This window comes from Triturus cristatus, chromosome 2_1 (genome assembly GCF_964204655.1).
Source record: "Triturus cristatus chromosome 2_1, aTriCri1.1, whole genome shotgun sequence".
Taxonomy (NCBI): Eukaryota; Metazoa; Chordata; class Amphibia; order Caudata; family Salamandridae; genus Triturus; species Triturus cristatus.
The window spans coordinates 440,480,375-440,492,878 of NC_140581.1; the positions used below are offsets into that span (position 1 = coordinate 440,480,375).

The following is a 12,504-nucleotide window of genomic DNA, read 5'->3' on the forward strand; positions in this document are numbered from 1 at the left end:
ATGAAAAGGAACTCTGAACTGTGCAGGCAAGCTAGGGGAGACGCGTCCCAATGTGTCCCCCCCCCAGGAGTTCGCATATGGACTGGCCTCTGGGCCTTGTATATAGTGTACATTTCAATTCAAATATTATTTTTATGCTGAATAAAGCATTTTGTTTTTCATTTGCACACTAATGCTTTTCTGGTATTGCTGTTGGTGCTGCTGCTCTATGAGTTGGGGTGTTGATAATGTGTTAGGTGTCTGGGAAATATTGTAGTGTGCTGCTCATGGGGTGGACCCTGGTATCTGCGTGCCATCACAAGGTCTCTGCAAATAATCTTTGGTCATGTACGCTCTTACTGTATGGTGACATTGTCCCAAGGAGTGTTCCTACCTCTGTGACACCTGACATCTTCCCTGCAGGGTGTTTCTCAATTGTTGTGCTGACCTGTGTCTACATTTCCTTGGTGTGTGACGGATCCCTTCAACTTTGGCCATGCCTGCTGAGCAATGTCTCCGCCTGCATCGTCTGTGCCATCCTTGGTAGTCACTGTACTTGTGTGTGGAGTATGTTGCCATGGCTTCATGTGGACATGGTCCCTTTTCCGCACTATGCATGTGTGTACTCCCAGCCTAGCACACATGTGTTACTTGTTCTGCAGGGTATTTGGGCACCTGACTGACAATTGTGGGCATTGTATCTGTGGGTACTCCACCCTTTTCCTTCCATGGGAGGCAACAACTTGTTGGCTGCCCCAGCACCTGTACATTCCTATCAGTCCTGGAATGTGTGTGACAGTGTGTGTTCCCTTAGGCTCTCTTAGTTTAGTAGGGTTTAACATGAGTATACAGTCTTGTTGCATGATCTCAGTGTGTGTATTGTGCTGCCACCGCCAGGGGTAGGTATGCATGTGTAATTTGTCATCACACCCACATGTGGTGTGTCATGCAGTGGGGGAAGGACATCCATCCTCATGGGAGTGGGACACTGCTGTCAGTGATGTGTTGTCATGGCACTATCAACATAGTCACACATTGTGGATGCCTTCATGCACCCATGGAGTTTTGGTCATCGGAGGATGATGTACACACCCCCATGTCTCTGTCCACTGCTGGGAGTCCTCTGCACCCACCCCTCATGTGCCTGGGCAGTGCTGAGAGTGATAGGCAACCACCCCTCATATGTCTGGGCACTGCTGGGAGTGATAGGCACCCACACCTCATATGTCTAGGCACTGCTGGGAGTGATAGGCACCCAGCCCTCATATGTCTGGGCACTGCTGGGAGTCCTCTGCACCCACCCCTCATATGTCTGGGCACTGCTGGGAGTGATAGGCACCCACCCCTCATATGTCTGGCCAGTGCTGGGAGTGATAGGCACCCACCCCTCATATGTCTGGGCACTGCTGGGAGTGATAGGCACCCACCCCTCATATGTCTGGGCACTGCTGGGAGTCCTCTGCACCCACCCCTCATATGTCTGGACACTGCTGGGAGTGATAGGCACCCACCCCTCATATGTCTGGGCACTGCTGGGAGTGATAGGCACCCACCCCTCATATGTCTGGGCACTGCTGGGAGTGACAGGCACCCGCCCCTATGTCTCTGTCCACTGATGTGGATCGTAGCACGACACCCACCCACCCGCCTGCACCCTTGGTACAGTACACTGCTCACCTGGGCATACACCCCCCCCCAATATACTGGTCAGATGCTGCACCAGGCCCTATCCCATGATTCATGGCGTGTGTACGCCTTGTATCAATGATGTGCTGGTGCCCTAGGGGTACGCGTGATTCACTCCGTACCCACGCTCTGAGAACGTGTGTACGGGTCGTACCACGCGTACCCCTACGTCACCCCAAGAATGGTGGTACGGGCCGTACCCAGGCCTTCAGAGCGTGGGTACGGGTCGCACCACGCGTACCCCTACGTCACCCCAAGAATGGTGGTACGGCCCGTACCCAGGCCTTTAGAACGTGGGTACGGGCCGTACCGCCATTGTTGGGGTGACGTAGGGGTATGCGTGGTACGACTCGTACCCACGCTCTTAAGGCGTGGGTACGGTGCGTACCACTATTGTTGTGGTGATGGGACACATCCACGTCCACTTCCGTTGTGGCGGGATGCAGGCCTTGGTGGACACGCCCCCACCCCCCCGAAGTGACCAGACCCTGGAGGTAAGGTATGTACAGGGCATGTTTACTTGTTAACTTGGGTGGGGTTTATGTTTCCTGCCCCTGCCCCCCACCTTTGCCCCTGGGTGTTGTTCTGACCTTCTGCGGCGTCTGCGTCGGTTCCTGTGCACCAGGTCGTAGGCTATGAGGGCCGGGATGACACTTAGGATGGGGTCCATGGCTGTCTGTCGCGTACAGGTGCTCCTTCTTCGCGTCGTCCTCAATTTCCCGCCAGTTTTTAGCTCCCGTAAAAAATGCTACGTGCGGAGTGACGTAGGCACGAATCGTACTTGCTGGTTCGTAAAACGCTGCCTGACTCCGTCCGGACGTCACGTACGCGATGTCCCGGATCGGAATTGTGGGTATTTTTTAGCCGGTCGGTGTTTTGTACGACTCGTACGGAAATGGCATTTCTGTACGAATCGTACTTGCGGGTTTGTAAGGTGGTTTTCCCGGGTACGAGTCGGACGGAGAATACGCTCCGTATGACCATTCGTATCCGGGTTTTACAGGATCGGAATCGGCACCTTATTGTTAAAATTAGTGCAGAAAATGCAAGTGCTGCAAACACCAGTGACTCAGATTCTTGTTGCTCTCGTAGTTCCTATGCGCTCGCACTAAATGTTTCTCGCAAACTGCATGTAATTATGTTCCATGGAATAATAGCATAATTTGGGGAATTAACATAAAATTAACATAAAATTACTGAAATTATGTGACACTATGCCAGATTAACATATTTTAACCACCACCCCTGTGAAAGAAGTTTAAAACGGATTTCTTTTTTCAAAGCAGCCTGAGTTTCTTAAAGAAATTGGGGCTGCTTTAAAAAAAAGTATGCGGTCTATTTTTAAAAAGCTTCTGTGAGAGTGGGCCTGGATCTCTGCCTACAGCTGCTGAAACTGCCAACATGATTCGCAGAGGGGAGAAGGATCCAAAGAGGACGACCTATTTGCTTTGCAAATCAGTTACTATGACTTGGGAGTCAGTAACTTGTCAGTGGTTTGTGACCAGAATTAGTGTTGCAAACTATTGATACCTAGGTTACTGATTCGCAGTATGGAATGGCAGAGGCGTAGCTAGAGCTTGTGGCGCCCAGGGCTATCCCTCAGATTGCCGCCCCTGGGGAGGAGGGGTTTGCTGGGGAAAAAGGACGGCGAGCACTTGAAAGGGGTACGAGAGACACGTAGTATCGCCGCTAATAGTTACCTCGATCATGCAAGTTACATGCACATACATGACACGGTCCAAGGCTACACAGTTGAATACACCAGTGACTGGCAGTACAAAAGAGAACACACAGACTGCATGATCTATCTGGGGACTCAGAAAAACCGCATGTGACATCCATCAGAGAGCTGCGTGAATAATTACCTGGTAATCCCCTCAGCACAATGCAAACATGCACATACATGACACTGTTCAGGGATTCATCATCTACAGCTGACATTAAATGACCATTCATCATGGTCCCCCCATTAAAGCAGTGCACTTTGTGATCTGCATGGTACATGTTCTTTGCAGCAGGCACATTAACCCTCTGTGCTACCTTTCCAGGAGTCAACCCTTCCACTAGACAAAACTCCGATCTCTCTCTAGGAAGAACATTAATCACCGAAGTTATCATGACATTTTTATTGTTTCTGAAAATTGCTGGAGGCCAGGAAGGAGGCAGCAAAGTTTTTTTTAAACTATAATATACTTGCAAACACTACGCACCCACCCGAAATAGGTACCCAGTGCGGTCACACCGTTCGCATCGCCCTAACCTACTCATGGTTCATGTGACCTCGGTGATAGAGTCACAGCAACTGGATCACTGTTGCTCTAGGGTGCGCTGCTTCGTAGGCCTGCCCACAAGACTGGAGATGAATTTCAGTATGGATTGTGGTGGACAGGCCTTCAAGGTTAACCCACAATTGACACCACTAGGGTACACCTGCTTGTGCTAAGACATCAAACCTTCTAAGGTCTAGTGGGGCCTTCTAAGGTCTAGCATGGGAATGTGCTCCCTCAGTAGAGTGGTCTGGTGGACTGGTCATGAAGGCTGAACCCGGTTCCCCAGTTCCAAATTCGACAGCTCTGGCCATAGTGCCACATCCTCTCCCCCACTGAACACCATCCTTCCCCACTGAGAGAAACTTGCACTGCCTTCAGCTACAACCTAATTGTGCCCGCTATAAACACTTGGATGTGGCTCAATTCAAATTATGCACTTGATAAGAGTAATATGCTGCCTAAAAAAAAAAGTAAAAGCAACCACTCATAGGGAATGCAAAATTAAGTAAAGCATGTGAAATGTAAGCAGAAACAACATGGTTACCTTAACGATCTCTCACTCACTATTCAGAAATCAGCGAGTGGTTTTACCTGAAAAGTTAAGGACATGACTAGAGGGCCCTGAAGGGAACCGTTTCAATGTCCATTGCTTATATCCTTACAAAACGTAAGCAGTATGGTTTAAAAAGACCACATCCATAAACACAGAGCCATGGTACACATTTTGTTTTCCAATCCACCCATCAACCAGGTATTGCAGTACCTCCAGGAATGGTGCACTTCCCCACCTGGGAACAGCAATATTGTTCAAAGAAAGACGAGAAAACAAACGTAGCGCTTCACTGGCAAACTCTGTAAAGTGATGCTGATGTATTTGGATGTAAATAAAACCAATCTGGCCACTTTGCAACCACTCTGTCTGCTTTATTTAGTTACGTATTTATTTTTCATATTTAAAACCTTTTATTTCTCTCCATCCCGCTGCTCTTTGCAATAGAAAAATGTCAGAAAAGGGCATTTCCCGCAAGGGTGTTTTTATTTTTTGGATCCATTGCACAGGGAAGCAACTAAATGAAAGAAGGAAAGAGAGGTTGTGAACCGTTTCTTCAAGTCACGGTTTTCAGTAAGTGAGGAGCAAGACAGAAAGAGAGGGAATAATAGTAAGAGAGGGGGGGACAGGTGCCAGCACAAAAAAGAAGAGGACATTGCCCGAGTCCTATTCCTTCTCTGCCCGTCCACGAAAGCAAGTCGAAGCTTATCTTTGCCGATGACACGATTCTCATCTCACAGACACCCAAGGGTCTACAAAATTTAGTGAATTCCTTTAATAATTACTGTGCAGGGAAGGGGTTAGAAATAAACTCATCTAAAACAAAATATATGTCCATAAATCCACAGAAGTCCTTTAGGAAAAACTTGACATTAAATGACCAAAAACTGGAGTATGTGGGGAGTTTTAACTATTTAGGAATTACGTTGGACAGTACGCTTTCTTGGAAGGGGCAGCTGGAAAAAAGTAAACTATCTTTAAAACAAAATTCAATGCCCATCTTAAAAATGCATGGTAGAAGCCATTCTAAAGCTATTACTCCGGCTTTGGAAGTATTTAAGGCTAAGGCTCAATCAGCGGCACTCTATGGAGCGGAATTATGGGGGCATTCCTGCAAAAGCAACTTTGAGAAAGATGAAAACTATTTTATACGCAGGTTGCTTAATAAAATACCAATGAGAACTCCCCTAGTACCAGTGTTTTTGGACATTATTCTCAAAAGGACAGACTACCATGCAATACTAAGGCCACTATTGTATTGGGTTAGATTATGGACAACCCCGGAGTTGAGTGACTACAAGAGTGGGCTGATAGAAATAATCCAGAATGCTGGGTGTAAGAAAATTGCATGGTTAAAGCACATTTCTCAGTGGTTTAACAGGCTGGGGCTCTCCCAGTTATGGGAAGAACCCCAGAACATGACACCCTTTCTTAAAAAGCTTGTAAAGTCCACTTTTTGGTCTTATGTTAATAATGAATTAGTCCATAGCTCAACGATTGGCACATTGTCCCAGAAATTTTTGATTTTAAAGGATATTCCTGAATTTGAACAATTTATGGATGAGATAGAAACACCCTTAGCAAACACTTTATACCTGCAATTTAGATACGGGGTTTTACAAACCACCGCAAACACCTGTAGGTGGGGGGGCAAAAATGACAGCGGGCTGTGTACCCTCTGTTCTCAAAAAGCAAAAGAAGATGATGTTCATTTATTGTTCTTCTGCCCAGTTTACAAAAAATCAAGGGACCGTTGGATCAAACCCTTATGTAAAAACATGGGGGTCAGGTCCTATAAAGAGGCAGAACGCATACTCAAGTCAAATACCACCCAACTGGTAGTGTTTTGTATAAGTAGGTTCTTATTTAATGTGTACCTTACTAGAAAACAGATCAGCTGTAAGTTGTAATGAATTGCTGCGGGTTCTATTCCCTTAGTCCTGATTAGTTAACAAGACAAGTACTGATCCCTTCTTTTTAATATGTTTTTAGAAGAAAGTTTTAAATCTGGCTTTTTAAATTAAATTATAATGTCTTTTTCGACTTTTATGCGGTAATTGCACAACCACTGAGATAGATTAATTGCTTGTTCGCCCCATTCTATGTATTACCTGAATATTGGTCTGCGCATATGTATTTAATTGTTGGAAATGTTTTTATGTATATTTTGCTTTTATGGCTCTTTGCCGAAATAAAGTTGAGAATGAGAATGAATGCCTTTGTCCTCCCCCAAAATAGTGCCGCCTGGGGCGGACCGCCCCCACCGCCCCACCCTAGCTACGCCACTGTGGAATGGATGCCTCAGACCTGCCCCTTCAAAATCTCAAATCTGTAATCATTCCTAAAAACATTTCTGAACTGCTGAATGGGTTTAGCAAATTAAAAAAATGTTTTTACCAGTCGCTAGCCCTCTGATTTTGTGAAATGGGGTTTTTTCAACCGTTAAAAACCCTTATATATCTGGCCTATTCTGCCGTTAAAAATATGGATACCACATATGTGATTTTAAAAGCTTGTAAGCAGCTTCTAGTCCCCAGATTAGACACTAACTCCACCAACCCTTTTCCATTTGACATGTATGGTGTTATTGATGTTGTCTATAAAATGTGAATCATATATTTTAAATATTGTGGTTGTTACTGCCATCTTGCACTTTCAAAGCATTTTTTTCAACTACGGGATCTGAGGTACAGGGAGAATGCTGGTTTAAGGGATTTTTCCGGAATCGCAGCAATTCGTCCATACTCCGCTTTCCTTAATAGACACGTCAACGTCAGGCATCATCTTGTTGAAAATCATCGTTTGCTTATTTTAGCATTGATAATGTCTGATCTCAGTTTTCCAGTTGTATGTAATCTAGGCCAAATATCTTCTGTATCCCGTTCTAGTATTCTTACCACACAAATCGGGGGCTTCCGGACTCAATTCTCCATTCCAAATCCCTGCTCTTGTAAGCTTTTTATCTCCTACAACATTATAAATAATCCCACTACACTTATCATGATGTGTCCACACAATACAACATGGCTGTTAATCGGGAGCGCGTCATTTCAGCTGTTGTACTAAACACACGTCGTTTAATAGGGTTTTCACATTACTATTCTCCAAGCAGTATGAGCTAAGAGCTATTTTTGGAGTGAAATAGAAATTCAGTAAAGCCATTTAATTACATTTTTATCGTCATTGTTTTGTAAGGCTCCCCTAAGACGAGTTTCAGGTATTTTAGAGAGATATGTTACCCTGGTGATTGGTAGCACCTCAACCAGGTTCAGATATAAATCTTTTCAATTGATAGTTATTTTTTACTTAAGCATTAAGATTGTGTAAGAAGGGCTATGTAACAGTGTAATTTCAAAATCCAGCATTCCCCTGATATCACAGGTCCAGAAGTAGAGTGTAGCTGGCTTAACAGTAAATATATAAATATTTATACCATTTAAATGAAACTTGCCTCTTCCTAATCTGTTTAGGTGTTCTGCATCCCACTCGTGAATCAAAATTAGTAATTTAAAATAAGCCTGTAGATATTTTTGTTATCTCATTGCATTTGATGTCAGGAGTACAGTGCAGGTAAGAATTTTGAATGAAAATATGTCTAATCTTAATAACAACTTTGCTACACCAGGCTTTTCCAATCAGTGTAGACATTGGTCCTGTGAATTATGTTGGAATGGAAGGAGTCGCCTGAAGTCCCGGGCCTGTCCTTGGCCTGCCATGAGATGTAGAACCTAAATCTTGGCCAGAAACTAGCCATCAGACTCAATACGGATATTTTCCCAATGAAAGAAAAATCCAACTGTAGGGGAAAAGCATTCTAGTACATTACACTGCCATCAAGGTATTGGTAACTTGTGGGTGAACAAAAAGAGATAGGGCGGCTAAGGCTTCAGTAATTGACAGAAACACTCCTCTCTGAACTTCTCAGACACTCTCTCATCCCCACTTAACACCTGTAACGACTGGTGTTAGGCACTGCCTGTTTCTGTCCTTTCTCCGGGTTCAGTGTGTGACCTTAAAAGGTGCTACTTTTGTAAAGCAGTCTTACCCTTCTTTCAATAAATTGAAGTACGCATTCAATAATGTTAACCTATAGTCTTTTCAGAAGCCTGCTTTGTCTCGGCTTGGCATTGCTGGACATGAGCTCCGATACCCAATCCATGAGGCTGGTGGACGTTCAAGTCGATTTTCAAAGCCATGCTCTTAACACCATCAGATTGGAAATAAATGCAAAATATGTTTTTTTTCATCATAACCAGAGTAGAATGATGCTACAAAATCCTACAAACCGGCCCCCTCCACAGACACATTGAGTGTTGCTCTTTAGAGGGATCAGTGTGCTATGTAGAAAGATTCTTTTAGAATAGTGCTTTTAGAATAGTGCTGCCTCGGGGCATTACAGCAGATCATATCAGCTCATACTACATGGTGGCACAATTCATGCTAATAAATAAGTGATGGTATGATACCGGGGAACAAGGCTTATGCATCAGGAAATGGGCCAAGCAGGGAACACCGCTGCAGCATTTCCTGTATGGAGGGATTTCTTCTCCTTCTCTTCCACCTTCTGCTAGAGTGGTCTTCAGACATGGTACAATACAAACAAAGCCCTGGGGTGAAAACATAACTTACCAAAGAAGCACCTTAATGGTCCGAAGATTGGCTCCGACAAGTGGCGGACCTTTGAGGGTTACCATAGGGATCTTCAAACTGGCGATGCCATGGCCAGGACAGTAATAAAGTCCTTTTGCGACACTACAGTAAGAATTTGAACTACAGTGCTTCCGATTTTTCAAATACTTAAATTTATGACATGCCCTGTGGCTCTAGATTAGGAGCATGAACGTCATTTAGGGATCACAAGGGGTCGCAGCTCTGACCACTGGCTAGCTCCTTGTAACCCCAGGCAGCTCGTCTTTATGGACGTCGGTTGGGTCTCCTCCTCCCTTGTTTTCTGTCAATTTTTTTTATTGTACTAAGTGTGAATAATATTGCATACTTCCCTATTAGGGTTATAGAAAATGGAGTACAAATAGCAGTTATATGACAGCTGAGGTAAGTAAAAAAGCATTATTTTAAATGTATGTTGTGTGCGTGCTTACAGGTGATTGTGTGTTTATGAGAGAGAGAATGTGTATTATTGAATGTGTATGTGTAAGCAGAGCATGTTTAGTTGTGAATGGGTGTGTATGTGGTGTAAGCATGTGTGTGTGTGAAAGTGAAGGTCAAAGGGCATGTGATGTCACTTCCGCTACCCGTGACATGCTGGTGAATTGGCGCCCATGATTAGGGGCGATATAAAGACCTCCATAACTTTGGCCCATTAGAAGCTAAACTCCCGACAGAAGAGTTACAGATGCATACATTCTTGCAAATCTATAGAACATTAGTGAATAGCTTTCACTTTTCCCACCTCCATGAGGGAGGGAGAGAGATCAATGTTCGCTCTTTGAAGGCGATTGTAGGGAGGTATGTGCTTCCCTGGGAATCTGTCTTTGCATCACATTGTAGGATCATCCAACTAAATTACTTTCATTGTACATATCTTACCCAAAATAAATTGTGGGAAATGGGTCTGAGTTCCCTGCATCGCCACACATTGGGATTTTATACATAGGGTCTGGGGTTGTGGGTGGTTGCTGCTTTTTGGAAAGGGCTCCTGTCGATGTTTGAAGAAGTGTTGGGCTGGTCGCATCCCAAGTACCTTCATTTCTATGGATCTAGGTAGAAACTGTTACAAACTCAGACTGTTACTGATTGGTCTCTTGGTTGCAAAGATGGACTTGGCTCAAAACTGGACAGATGCTGGCCCTCCTTCACTGGAGCATTGGAAGAGGGGTGTTCATTAGTCCATAAATCTGGAGAGGCCAGTCTATATGGCAATGGGTGACCCCAACACCCCCCCAAAATCTGTAATGAATGGGCTCCTTATAGAGGAAGTGGACTGGGATCCCTGCCCACAACACGTGGATGTTGAAACGCAGTGGCGTAACAATAGCCCCTGCAGCTCCCACTGTGCTGGGGGCTCCAAGCTCCAGGGAGGCCCCTCCAGCACAGTGTGGCACTGAGAGCTCATGACTGGGTCTGGAGCGTGGGGCCTCTTCCAGGTACTTTGCAGGGGACCCCCTTAAGTTTTGTTACGCCACTGCCTCTATTGTGGTATGGTCGCAGACGTTCACAGATCTGCTGTTACTTTTTGTCAGAAAACACGTGTCCTTAGGGGAGAGGGCGAGGGAGTTCCCAGAGGCCCCACACCACAGAGGAGGCCCCTTGTATTCACCTCCTTCGGGTGTCTCCCTCACTAGGGCTCACTCTTATCCTCTGCCCGGCGGCTACACTGTGGTGGCACCGCAAGGCCTATGGACTCCCGGCCTGCTTCACCCTTCCTCTGCTTGCCAGGCCCAAATGTCTTCAAGGAGGTGTCGGGTCAGCCAGTCATTGGGACATTCCCTCAGGCCCCTGGTCTTCCATTCGTCCATCTGTCCTTCTGGCAGAACTGTGTATTTGGGTTACAGAGCAGGGCAACCTGGGCGCGGTGCTGCCATTGCCATCTTGCCGCGGCTCTGCTCCGACTCTCCTGCTCCTCATTCATTCGTCACTGTCTCAGGCAGTTCCACCAGCACCATGAGTCATATATAACCCCCCGGGTGTTCCGGTGCTCGTCCTACCCAAATAAGGCCAAGGGGATTCAAGGACGACTGGCCCTGCGGGCTGTAGGCACCATAGCTCGGTTATTAGGCGGCCGTCTCCATGCGGCCCTAAGCCAGGCCCCCACCTCATGCACTCTTGATAGCTATGCCTTAGGACAGAACATTCCTTTCTGAAACCATGCTGCACTTTAACAAGAGCATCTCCTTGAAGAGCTGCAGCCTAAGGAGAAAACGTCTGGTTTTTTGCTAATCATTTAACTGCGGGCATTGAGGTGTTGAGACTTTCCAAAAATCCTTCTTTTTCTCAGTCCAGCGTAGCCAGAAGTAACATTAACATCAACATTAAAAAGCATGGCCTGCCTCCCCTTTCCTGGCTCGCCTGGTGCAATTTTAGGAGAGGCTCCACCTCAATGACCGCAATTAAATAATTAAAAAACACAAAGAGATCTTGCAGCCTGCACAGTTTGTTCCTCAGGTTACAGCGCTTCATGGAGACTAAGGCGATGTGTAGCATGGCTTCAAAGGGACATGTCATGTTCAGTCTGCCACTGTTTAATATTCAGTTTCCACTTAAAAGTCTGGGCGTGCACTTGCCCCACAGTCCCCCCACTCCACAATCTGGAGGGGTAAATCGCACCCATACCCCACATACGATGTGCAAGGCTGCCCTTCTAACATGCATGAGGTTAACCCAAGAGCGCCCTGCTATTAATGATCTTTGATAGACTGAGGTCCTTCACCTGCTCGTTTACAATGCCGTCTCCGTCTGCGTCATCATCGCACGCGTCTCCAATACCGTCTCTGTCGGAGTCCTCTTGGCCAGAGTTTGGAACGTTGACACAGTTATCCTACAGAGGGGCAAAGAAAGTGAAAGAACTGGACATCAATGCACTACACTCATCCATCTGCCCAGGAGATGTTTTCTCTTACATGCATTTACCTGCAACATTAAAATGGCTGTATTTTGTTTCTAAAGCATTGTTGAGGAACATTGAGTCACTGCTACCCATTTCAAAGCTTATCAAGCTGCTCACCTTTCGACAGTTTCTGGCCAGGCACTTTTGTTCTTGGTCTGGATAACCATCAATATCGGTGTCTTTCCCGCAGATATATCCATCGCCTGCCCAGCCAATGGCGCACTGCAAGGATAATCAGAGTTATGTGCGGGTTTAATGTTTGGGTACACCTTGAAGCTGCTCTTTGTAGTTGATTTAAGCAATTAGTGCACATTTTCACAGCCTACATTTAAGCGCTTCCATGTAGGTATATCCGGGCAGTTGTACTACAGCCACACTGGGCGTCTACTGACACATATGTAGCATGTAAAGACAGCACCAGCATACTTACTACACCAACCTGTAGGAAAGGGAAT

General features: G+C 45.8%; 1 protein-coding gene across 1 annotated transcript in view; it reads right to left on the bottom strand.

Annotated features, from left to right (window-relative positions):
- THBS4 (thrombospondin 4) overlaps window positions 1-12,504 on the bottom strand; it is a 257,747-nt gene that overhangs the window by 119,982 nt on the left and 125,261 nt on the right. Inside the window, exons 11-12 of the mRNA XM_085632230.1 lie at window positions 12,167-12,271; window positions 11,873-11,980 (exon numbers count right to left, since the gene is read on the bottom strand). Of these exons, the coding sequence (XP_085488356.1) occupies window positions 11,873-11,980; window positions 12,167-12,271 (213 nt within the window). The remainder of the gene's footprint in view (window positions 1-11,872; window positions 11,981-12,166; window positions 12,272-12,504) is intronic.